Source organism: Rhinatrema bivittatum, chromosome 16, assembly GCF_901001135.1.
Source record: "Rhinatrema bivittatum chromosome 16, aRhiBiv1.1, whole genome shotgun sequence".
In the NCBI taxonomy this organism is placed as follows: Eukaryota; Metazoa; Chordata; class Amphibia; order Gymnophiona; family Rhinatrematidae; genus Rhinatrema; species Rhinatrema bivittatum.
This window is the reverse complement of record NC_042630.1, coordinates 44,535,523-44,548,034: the sequence shown is the minus strand read 5'-3', so window position 1 is coordinate 44,548,034 and position 12,512 is coordinate 44,535,523. Positions and strand designations below refer to the sequence as shown.

The window sequence follows — 12,512 nt, the reverse complement described above, 5'->3', positions numbered from 1 at the left end:
TAGTAGATACCCCCCTCCAATTTCCAGTGCACAGGGATCTTTTGCGGCAGGGGCTTGTGCTTCATGACCCAACTCTATTTTATCTTACAGTATGGCCCTTGAGAGGGCTTGCTTGTTGAATTGTGGATATTCTACTATGGTGATTGTCACCTTGCTACGAACTAGAAAGTTTTTCACCTCTTTAGAATATATACAGGTTTGGCAAGTGTTTGAGACTTGGTGTGAAAATCGAGGGGTTCGTCCCCATTTGGTTCAGATCCTGCTTATTTTGGAATTTGTGTAGGATGGTTTTAATAAAGGGTTAGCTCTTAATTCATTAAAGGTACAGGTAGCAGCTCTTGCCTGTTTCAGGGGTCATGTTAAGGAGGACCCTTGTCGGCACATCCAAATGTGGCTCGTTTATTGAATGGAATAAAACACCTTCGTCCTCTCTTGTGGTTATCAGTGCCCTTGTGGAGTCTCAATCAGGTTTTGGATTTTTTAGCAAGCCCTACGTTTTGACTGATGCATATCCTGTCTTGAAAATGGTGTTTTTGTGGTGATTTGTTCTTTGCATAGAATATCCGAGCTACAGGCCTTGTCTTGCCAGGATCCTTTCCTTTGAGTGTCTCTGGGGGTGATACAACAGCGTACTGTTCTGTAGTCTCAGATTTTCACTTGATTCAGTCCATTTCTTTGCTGTATCTGTTGCTACCCTTGGATGTTAAGAGATGTATTGTAAGGTATCTGGAAGTTTCTAAATCTCTCAAGAAGACGGATCGCCTATTTATCCTCCAGGGTAGAGGTGAACAGGGTGAGCCTGCTTCGTGGGCTACAATAACTTGCTGGATTAAGGAGGTAGTCACGGCCATGTTTGTGGTTGCTGGGCAATCATTACCTATTCATGTTAGGGCTCATTCCACTGGGTCTCAGGCAGAGTCATGGGTGGAGGTTAAATTATCTCCTATCAATATTTGCCGAGCTATGACATGGTCTTCCTTACACACCTTTTCCAGGTATTATCATCTGGAAGTGCAGGCTTGGGAGGATGCAGCCTTTGCATGTGCGGTTTTCACTGAACGGCGGGCAACCTCCAGTCCTATTCGGGAGAAGCTTGGGTACATTCCTCTGGTTCTGGATTCATCTGTCTAGATGCTAAGAAATGAGAAATTACTATTTACCTGATAATTTCCTTTTCTTTAGGATAGACAGATGCATCCAGCTTCCCGCTCTTGGCTGCCAAATAATTGTTTTATGGTCCTCCTGCATGACTACATGGTCCGGGGGTTACTAGTAAGTGTTAATCCAGTCCCTAGACTAGTGTTAATACATTTTTTGTCTAAGCTCAGTGTTTCCTGTCAACTGAGTACTGGGATGGTTATCTGGTGTTAACAAGTTTTGTTAGTTTGTCCACAGTTGACTTTTGCAAAGAATACTGGCAGGCTGATGTCACTGCAGGGGTATATATACTGTGATGTCAGCTTTGCTCCAGATCCATCTGCTGGTAGAGGTGCATAACCCCACTGGTTCTGAATTCATCTGTCTGGTCTCAGGATAAGGAAATTATCAGGTAAGTAGTAATTTTTCATTTTGCATTGTGACATACTTATGAACAGGCAAGAATCTGTTTATTGTAGTTATGCCAGTAGTTCTATGGTGAGAAAGTAAGCAATTAACTGATACTAAAGCCTGAGAGAGTGAAGACCACACAGCTGTGCTTGAAAGTGATAAGAACTCAGAGGGAGGCAAGATTACTGCTTTTCCCAAGCATTTAATGTATAAGGAGAAATAACAGCTGGGGAGAGAAGAAGATCACACTTCCGGATGTGATAGCACAGGTTGATTCTTTGGAAACATGTAAGCTTTTTATACATAAGTAGCAATTGTTATTATCTACCATTACTTCCTCTGTATGATCTGATTCTATATATTCTGTCTTCTTTTTACTCAAATAAACTTACTTTCCTAAATACCTGAAACCGTGATCTACTAGATCAAAGTTTGCGTGTGTAGCTATTTATGTGGGAAATAAGCTCCTGGGTTCAAACCCCCCAGTATAATCCCAGTGATTGCATGCGTTTACATTAGGTAAACCTTCAAGGTGGTCCTGTGTGCAAACGGGTGACAAGCCCCTTGGGTAACTCCCAGTGTAGGCCCCAGTGAGATTATCTCCTAGATCAGAGTCCCTGGGAACGATGCCAATGTGCACGAGCTGAACCCAGAACAAGCCCCTAAAAAAACCCCAGAACTAGATTTGACAGTGTAGCACACCATGGCCTGGTCATTGTATTCCTTGTATTTGGCAGGCTCCTAGGCATAGATGTTGAAATTGGGCAGCACGATGGAAAACCTTTGCCTGGCTACCTTTGCACTAATGGCCACACTTCAGGTTTTGGACTCAGTGTACCAGTCCACTTGTTGGAAAAATGGGGAACTGGAGTATCCTGAACTAGATGCTAGAAAGTCAAGAGATATTCCTTGGCCTTTCCTGGGGAAACTAGAGGGTCAGTGATTAATACCTTGCCTAGGCCTCATCCTGGGCAAAGGCCTCCTGAGGGCTGGTCCTCCCCACTTGCTGGAGTTCTCAGCTGCCGTAGTTTTTTTCTTTCAAGACACCTTCCTTCTCTTCAGCTTCTAAAATTTTACCCCCTCTTACTGGTCACATGAAGACCTCTCTCCTTTTCTCATTTGATTTCCATTGTCATCACCTCCGGTTCCAGAGGCTTAAGTGGTAAGACCTCCAACAGTTCTTGGAATGAGATCATCACATTCCCCGTGATGGGAGATACATGTAACTCCTTGGTGGTAACAGCTGCAAATTTAATGCTGTGATCCCTACTGCTTTCAGACACCTCGTATGGGGACACAAATTGCTCTTGCTGGGTCACATGGTATAAGGCCTCCCCCAGCTGCTGGCTTGAAATGGGTGCTGGCTGAGTGCTGCCAGGCTTAGCCTTCCGGTAAAGTAAGTACGAACAACTGCAACGCTGAAGACTAATCACCTGTAGATGCTGTAATGTAAAGCTGTTTGCACACTCTAGAGCTCTCACAGTCTGGCAGCCTCAGCAGATGAATTTAATCCTCCCCTTTGGGATGAAGAAATGTGTGGCTTCACCTCTGGTTGATGTTCCTTGGCTGGTTGGGTCATTTGGTTGTCCCTCGGACCCTAATGGTGGGCTGGGTCTTTGCCTTCCGGGCTTGGCAGCAGAGAGCTGCCTCCTGCCCCAGATTTCAGGGACTCTACCATGGCGATGTCACTTTCCTTCCCTGAAATGCATAAAGAAGTAAAGTGTTATTGATGTGTGCTTATGATCATGACTCTGCAAGCAGCTCACCTCACACTCTCTCCTTACTCCTCATACACTGCTCCACATGTGTGCTGACTTCATGCATTCTTAGCGTCGCTGGGTGGCTCCATGATGTCATGAACTGATGCACTCCCTTCCCCATGTAAGTGTTTGATGTGCTTTTTCTTCTTGCTCGTGGTTTCGGTGGGAATGTTGGCCATATTTCAGAATTTCATGTTTTTCTCCCAAATGCAGCACAAGTTGGCACAGTTGGAAACAGCAATTTTTAGATACAAATCTTTACAATTCACTCCCTGAACCATTCCTTGCCCCATAAGAACATAAGAAATGCCATACTGGGTCAGACCAAGGGTCCATCAAGCCCAGCATCCTGTTTCCAACAGTGGGCAATCCATGTCACAAGTACCTGGCAAGTACCCAAACATTAGATAGATCACAAGCTACTATTGCTTAATTACCATAATAGCAGTTTATGGATTTAACCTCTAGGAACTTATCCAAACCTTTTTTAACCCCAGTAACAATAACTGCTGAAACCACATCCTCTGGCAATGAATTCCAGAGTTTATCACCATAGCTGGGAGAATGGTGATGCAAGACTAGAGATTGTGCTTGCGTGCTGCATGGTTGCCTAGGTGTTGTGTTGCTATGGATTAAGAAAGGAAATTACAGAATACAAACTCAGACAGACAGCTCAAGGAAGGAGGAGCAGATGGCCTTGGCATGTACCGCCAACTGTCTAACTCCCATGGAGTTTGCAGTCACCATAGCAGCCGGGTTTACCTTAAATCCAGCTGCTGTGTCCAAAGCCATATATACAGGGCGGAATTTACCATGCAGACCTCATCTTTAAATTCAGCCTTTCAGGGCAAAAGCCCCTACCAGTGCTTTCTGCTCCTAGCTATTTCTGGGGAGTGATGCCGTTCCAAATGCTGATGGGAATATAACCCCCTGCAGCAAAAGATGCAGTTATTTCTACTATACAGCATTGGTAACATAGCAATGTTGTGTAGGGATGTGCAGAGGGACACCATACGTTGCATTCGGGATACGTATTCGTCGGGGGGCAGATATGTTGCATTCGGACGTATGGCGCCCCAAAACGTTTATACATCTAATCCTATTCGTTACCTGGCTAAAATTAAATTTACTACAACCCACCCTCCTGACCCCCCCCCCCCAAGACTTACCAAAACTCCCTGGTGGTCCAGCGGGGGGTCCGGGAGCCATCCCCTGCTCTCACACTCTCAGCTCTGGTATTCAAAATGGCGCCAATAGCCTTTGACCTACTATGTCACAGGGGCTACCGGTGCCATTGGTCATCCCCTGTCACATGGCCATCGGCACCATCTTGTGTTCCTACCATGTGACAGGGACTGACCAATGGCACCGGTAGCCCCTGTGACATAGTAAGGGCAAAGGCTATTGGCGCCATTTTGATTACTGGCAGCTGACGGCCTGAGTGCAGGAGGTCACTCTCGGACCTCCGCTGGACTACCAGGGACTTTTGGCAAATCTTGGGGGACCCTCCTGATCCCCACAAGACTTGCTAAAAGTCCAGCGGGGGTACGGGAGCGACCTCCTGCACGCGGGCTGTCAGTTTCCAGTATTCAAAATGGCGCCAGCACTAGCCTTTGCCCTCACTATGTCACAGGGGCCAACCTGAAAATCACGATTCAAAATTGCACTAAGATTTTACAACAGCCAGCAGCATTAGAATAATTTCTCACAACCCAGGAGCATTCTTCCTCTATGGTGACTTGATTTTCTATCTCTGGCAGAGTCTTTACAGTCACTTTTTCCACTCTGTATAAGGATTCAGCTGCAGTGAGTCCTAATGTTTGACCCCAAATAGGGGATAGGAGATCCTTTTTTTTTTATTACCATTTTTCCTTTTTGATGTGTTCTTCATGAGATCATGTTTTTTTAACATGCAACTTAATTTTTTCAAGCACTCCCAGTCACTTTGACATAAAATGATTCCAAGAGAGAATGAGGAGTATATATATAAAAAAACATTTTGTTTAACTTGTCTCTTTATACTCTATGGTTTAATATACTAGTATCTCCATTGCGGTCTGGTGGAATCTCCCGGATCGGGTAGCCTCTGGCATGGCAAGGGACCCTTATACGGGAAGCAGCCTATATGGCTAGTCTGGCTTTCTCCCCCAGCTTTTTACTCTTTCTTCCTTTTCTTTTTCTTACCTTTCTCTTCTGGTTTCCTGCTTCTTATCTCTCTACTCTCTTTTTCTTCCTTCCTCAGCCACTCACAGTATTTGTTTACAGCAAGGATATTCAATACCTCCCTCTACAGAATTTATGGTTTCTCACATGGAATCATTGATTACCTCTCTCACCATTGTTTCTTTGAATGTCAATGGTTTCTCACACCCCATCAAGCAAAAGAAAATTTTAACATATCTTCAATCTCTTCATGTGGACATTGCCTACCTCCAAGAAACCCATCTCTCTTCATTAGAATCTCTCAAGTTGAAACAGCAATGGGTGGGTCATGTCCTTTTCAGCCCAGCTGTCCATAAGAAGAGAGGTACAGTGATTCTTCTGCACAAATGCTTGGATGCCCAAATTCTTCATCAAGTTTCTGACATAGATGGTCGATGGAACATAGCTCAAATACAAATTGCACAACATGCATATACTTTACTCAACTTATATGCCCCCAATGTTCATGACCCAGGTTTTTTTCACTCTGTGTTTGCCAATCTTCTTATCACAGAGCCGCTACTAGTGATTGTGGGAGGAGATTTCAACCAAACCCCGGATCCATTTCTGGATAAGACAACTATCCTATGTCTACACGTCTCTCGTCCTGTATGGCCTTAAAGCATCTTCACTCACATAGTTTATCTGACCCATGGCGTCTCCTTCACCTTACTACTAAGAACTATACCCTCTACACACATCCACACTCGTCGTATTCCTGTATAGACTTTTTTTTAATATCCAAGCAATTGATTCCTTCTCTACAGTCCTACTTGCCTTTTGTTCTTTCTACGAATCCCTTTATCAATCTGAAGCAATTTCGTCCTCTGATGTGATTCATCAATTTTTATCCAGGATCTCTCATCCCTCTCTTACAGATGTTCAAGCGTCTCAATTGGATGCACCTCTTACGACAATGGAAACATCAAAAGCTATCTCCTCTCTATCCAGTGGCAAGGCACCTGGTCCAGATGGTTTTACTACAGACTTCTATCATGCTCTTAAATGGACCTGGTGCCCCATCTGCATACATAGTATGACTCTCTTCTGTCTGTCACTCTTGGTTTTTCCACTTTTATGGAGGCTTGTATTATTGTTCTTCCAAAGTTGGGTAGAGACCCCACCCATATATCCAATTATCGCCCAATTTCTTTATTAAATACTGATTACAAAATTTTTGCTAAAATATTGGCTACGCATTTATTCTATTTCTTGGGTCATATTATCTACAATGATCAATCAGGCTTTATAAAAGGCAGGTTGCTTGCTCATAATTCCTGCTTATTTTTGCATATTCATGAGCATGCGAGTGCTTTGCATTCCCCAGCAGTGGCGATCTCATTAGACGCTGACAAGGCTTTTCACTGGGTCGAATGGCCTTTTTTCCTAGCAACCCTGAAATGGTTCACCATCACTAATTGGTGCAGTCCATTTACTCTTCTCCTACTGCCTTCCTTTACGTCAATAAATGTACTCCCCCCCCCCTTTTCCATTTATATAGGGGTACTCGCCAAGGTTGCCCCTTATCTCCCTTACTTTTTAACCTGGCTTTGGAACCCTTGCTACTATCCACCCGGCAATCTGATCGATTGAAGGGTTCCCTTTTGGAGATGTCTCTTTTAAGTTATCAGCTTATGCAGATGATGTTCTTCTTTTTTTGCTTAACCCAGATACATCTCTTCCATCCTTGTTTGAACTTATTTCATCTTATTCACTGGTTTCAGGCTACAAAATTGGCTGGCATAAAACAGACTTGCTTCCTCTCAACTTGGCTGGCTCCCTAGTGGATTTGTCACAATTTCCAATTCAAAAAGTTCAAGGGGGCCTTAAATGCTTGGAGGTCAAATGCCAATTGAATCTCCCTTCCACTGTATTTCACAGTGAAGAATCAGTATTACAATCAGTACGAGATACAATTTTAAAATGGTCACCTTTGCACCTCACATAGTGGGGGAGACAAGACAATATCAAAATGGTATTTGCACCCAGGATCTCATATATCCTTGCTATGATACCATTTTTTTTTTCAACTAGTTTTTATAAACAATTGGATCACCTATTATCCCATTTTTTATGGAACCAAAAGCTCCCCCGCATTGCTTTGGTCAAGTTGAAGAAGCTGACTCAATTTGGAGGGGTTAATTTCCCAGACTTCTATGCTTATCATCAAGCATTTATCCTCCAACAAGCCTACTATTATTTTACTCTTCCTCAATTTGATATCCATATACCCAGAAAGTTAGCCTTAGAGCATTGTCTCTTACAATCAGTCCCAGCAGAATACTTTCCCAGCATTTCTTTAACACCAAATATCATGTCAAACTCTATTATGACTTCATTACATCAGGCTATGGTAGAATTTGATGGAATTCGACCCTCTCATTTACCCTCTTGGAAACAATATAAATTTGCACCCTTGTGGTGCAATCCTAAAATACAAATCGGAAACCAGCTGCCTAATTGGCCGTTATGGCAACAGCATGGGATATGGTTTTTGGCAGATATTATAGTTGATGAGAGACTTTTATCCTTTCAACAGATATGCCAAACATTTGGTCTCCCTTCCATGCAATTCTATGCATGGCTCCAATTGTGACATGCCATCCAGCATATTGATTTGTCACCCCTCATGACATGTGATCTCCCATATCTAGCCACTCTGTATTGTCACTGGCTGAGCAGGGTCACCTAGCTTCCAGATTTTATAAACTCATTAAATTGGCCAAGTCCAACGCCTCCATAACTAGTCTGCAATCTCATTGGCTTTATGAATTGAAGATTGCACAGGGACTAGTTAATTGGCATCATTTCTGGCAAGTTTACATGCACATCTCTCTTTCCTCCAGTCTAACGCAGACTTCCTTTTTTATATTACACCACGCAGTATGGACCCCTTGGAAACTACATAGAGCTGGATTACTTCTGTCTCACTCCTGTTGGTCATGCCAAGAGCCTAGGGGTACATTATCACATATGATATATTATTGCCCATATATCCAAAATTTTGGGGCCCAAATTTGGATCACCGTGTCAAAGATTCTGCATCTCAATCAGCTTCTCACATATTCGATTGTTATCCTGCGAAGTGCAGACCCTTCTATAGGTCTCACTAGAGCCCTCAGTAAATTGCTGGATTTTTTGTTAGGTGTCATACTACACAATATTATGGCTAATTAGAAGCATGGTGACCTGCTTTCTGAACACATGATGAAATTCTGTTTGTATGTTTAGTAAATATGAAAAAGCTATGGCATTGAAATTTCGTAGACTCAAGGCTTGGTGTCAGGTTTGGAAACCTCTCGATGAGTATGTTGAGTTATTATCTCACTGAGGGAGGTGGTTTTGCTTTATTTATACCATTGTATTCTTTCCACCATTGTATAATTTATCTTGAATATGTGTCTTTAAACAAGATCTCTTAGTTCTGCTCACGGCTACTCTTTTTCTTTCCCCTCTCTATTTATATCTCCCTCACTTCTTTCTCTTACTCTCTTGGCTTTCACTTTTTCTCTTCTATACTCTTCTTCACCCTTCTTCCCTCCTTCTTCCCTCCTCTATTATAAGAAATAAGAGGGACATGGTTGTTATATCTCTGCTTGTCTAATTCATCTATAATAGTGTGTTACTCCTATGTTTTTTTCCCATTTGTATGACTAACCTCTTAATAAACAGTTTTCAACAACAACAACAAAAATGGCGCCGATAGCCTTGCCCTTACTATGTCACAGGGGCTACCAGTGCCATTGGTCAGTCCCTGTCACATGGTAGGAGCACAAGATGGTGCCAGCCATCCATGTGACAGGGGCTGACCAATGGCCCAGTAGCCCCTGTGACATGGTAGGTCAAAGGTTATCGGCACCATTTTGAAACCGGCAGCCCAGGGTGTGAGTGCAGGAGATGGCTCTCGGACCCCCCGCTGGACCACCAGGGAGTTTTGGTAAGTCTTGGGGGGGTCAGGAGGGTGGGGGGGTTGTTTAAACTGGCTTATTTAGACAGCCGAATAATTGGGCGAAGATTTGTGTATTCGTGGGAAATCGTGATACGTTTCGCTTCCCCACGAATATAACAAATATGGCCACATACGTTGTGGATTGCAAATTCGGAGGGACCGAATGCACACCCCTAATGTTCTGTATGGCAGAGTTGTCAGAAGGAAATCTTTTCTATGACCCCTTCCCAAAAGTCATCATCTGAAGCATGCAAAAGAAAACCTTGATAAGACAGAATCCTTTTGAAACAAAGTGCTTATTCAGCACGAGTGGGGCCATAAAAGAATTTTTCTCTTTGGGTCTTGAACTACTCATTGGCTAGCTCTTTCATATTCCCTTTTACTCCCATGGCTGGATCCTTTGTAAGTGTGTGCATGTATGTATGTGTGTGTGTGTGGGGGGGGGGGGGGGGGGGGGAGATATACTTCCAGAGCCCAGTGAGACAGCAGTGACCTTTTCACATATTATTTCTTGTCCCTTGTGCTCCCTTGGAGAGGGATACGCTTTTCTCAACACTGTAGACACTGTGAGCACTAGAAATAAGAGACAGGAGACTCTGGCTGAGTGTCCAAAATCAATATCTTTATTGGTGGATAATCAGATGGAAATTGGTAAAGTTCAACTTAATTCTTTTAGTTTCCACAGGTTATTTCTCATTCTGTCTGTACAAGGGTCACTTTACTTTGGTGCAAGGGCAAGGGAGACACTCACCATCCAGAGCTTGAATTAATGAGGTTACCATGTGGTCAAGGATCTCCTTGTTGGGATGGAAAAACCACTTCCAACAGGTCAAAAAATACTACACAGCCTCTGCATAGGATTCTCAATTATCTCTCTTCCCCTGGGCAAAGTCTCCAATGTAACTCAGATTCAGTATTACAGTTTTCCTTGGTCCTTCTTGATTTTACTCACGTCACCGATCCAAAGTTGGGAAGGGATCCTGGAACACGCAGCTTTTTTCATGTTTCTTACCGGGGTAGGAGGAAGGGGCAGCAAAACCCTGCCTCCCAGATTTTCTAACACAACTGATATTAACACCAAAGTTGTTCCTTGCGGTGGGTCACCAGCTCATGGGAAGGTCTTCCCTGTCCCTGGGTGTCCCAAGCACAGGGCTTCCCATTCCCTGAGTCCAAGAAGGCCCAGATGTCTCACAATGTTCCTATTAAAATCTCATAAACAAACCAGAAGGAAAATCCCAACCAGCCAGTGATTGGACTGGAAGAGGAAATCCCTCCCAACCCTGGTCAGGACCACCAAGCAGGGCTCGCTTGGATCCTCTGACTCGATTTGGAAAATCAATTCAAGACTCCTCACTGCCCCCAGAGCTCCTCTTATAAGCTGCTTTTGTTAATTCTCAGGAGGTGGACCATCCCAGCCCCAGCCTATACTAGTAGACTGCTTTCTGAATGTCATATATTATATTGGACTTTTGTTCAGAAGACAGATATCATATTGGAGCTAAGCAATGTTCCCTGTTAAGTTGATGTCGGACCATTGACACCTTTCTCCCTACCAGGCACACTGTATGGTAAACCATGTATCCCAGTGAAACATACCTAGTGGGAAGATAGGTGTTACTGGTCTCCCATGAAACTTACAGCAACCTTTGCTTGTAGGTCACTGGACTGATGTCACATGGGGCTGTGTGTCAGAGTGGTGATGTCACATGGCATGTTTATATTGATTTAGATTTTATATTTCACTTTTTGGTATTTCCGTATCCTCACAGGGCTTACAATTTAATTTTGTACATGAGGGAACAGGAGGGTAAAGTGACTTGTCCAAAGTCACAAGGAGCAACAGTGTGATTTTAACCCAGATTTCCCTGAGTTGTAGCCCACTGTGCTAACCACTAGGCTACTCCTTCATTCCATGTCAGAGTGCTGTAAAACTTGAGTTTGCAGAATGAGTACTGGAGGAATCATTTGTGTGTGAGGGGGGGGGTGTGGGGGGGGGATTAGGAGTGGGATTAACCTGGCAATGTCCTCTGGCTCTTTTGTGCTTGCAGCTCAGACAAAACTAGAACTGGGATAATGCACTGTGAGCATTCATTTGCAACTATGCAGGGGTATTCCCCCTTTTATAACATCTACCTCCCTATGACCATCCTCACTGCATTTTTAACCTCCTTGTTCCTCATACTATAAATGAGGGGGTTCAGCATGGGGGTGACAGCTGCGTAGAGAATGGATAGGAGTTTACCCTGCTCCTGGGAGTATGATGAGGTGGGTCTCAGGTAGACAAAGAAAATGGAGAGATAGAACACAGAGACAACTGTGAGGTGGGAGGAGCAGGTGGAGAAGGCTTTACGCTTCCCCTCTGCAGAGCGGATCCTCAGGATGGCTGAGATGATGTAGCTGTAAGATGTAAGAGTCACAAAGAAGGCAGGGACTGTCATCAATGCAGCTATAACAAACATTATGCTTTGTATGGTGGCTGTTTCACTGCAGGAAAGCTTTAACAGTGGCATGAACTCACAGAAGAAATGATCAATCACATTAGAGGCACAGAATGAAAGGCGGGTGACAGAAACTGTAATCATCCCAGATAGTAGAAAGCAGTTGATCCAGGAAGCAGCTGCCAGCAGGACACAGACTCTATGATTCATGATGAGGGAATAGCGCAAGGGGTCACAGATTGCAGCATAGCGGTCATAAGCCATGGCAGTGAGGAGGAGAGTCTCAGTGCAACCAAAGTCCAGGAAGAAATAGAGCTGCACCATGCACCCAGCATAGGAAATGATCTTATCCCTTGAGAGGAAAATCTCCAGCAGTTTTGGAACAATGTTAGAGCTATAGCAGACGTCTGTTAGTGCCAGGTTACTGAGGAAGAAGTACATGGGGGTGTGCAGGCGGGGGTCAGCACAGGTCACTGTGATAATCACAAGGTTCCCCAGCAGGGTGATCAGGTAAATGAGCAGGAAGACCAGGAAGAGAGGAACCTGCAGCTGGGGATTATCAGAAAGTCCCAGAATAATGAATTCTGTCGCCGTCGTCATGTTTCCCACTTTCAT

The 12,512-nt window shown here is 43.9% G+C and overlaps 1 protein-coding gene across 1 annotated transcript; it reads right to left on the bottom strand.

Annotated features, from left to right (window-relative positions):
• Positions 1-3,145: 3,145 nt before the first annotated feature.
• LOC115077570 (olfactory receptor 151-like) lies at positions 3,146-12,512 on the bottom strand. The gene is made up of 4 exons (XM_029579865.1): positions 11,613-12,512; positions 6,288-6,319; positions 3,791-3,933; positions 3,146-3,246 (listed from the first exon to the last, which is right to left on the bottom strand). The coding sequence occupies exons 1-4, from the start codon at positions 12,510-12,512 to the stop codon at positions 3,146-3,148; spliced, it is 1,176 nt and encodes a 391-aa protein (XP_029435725.1).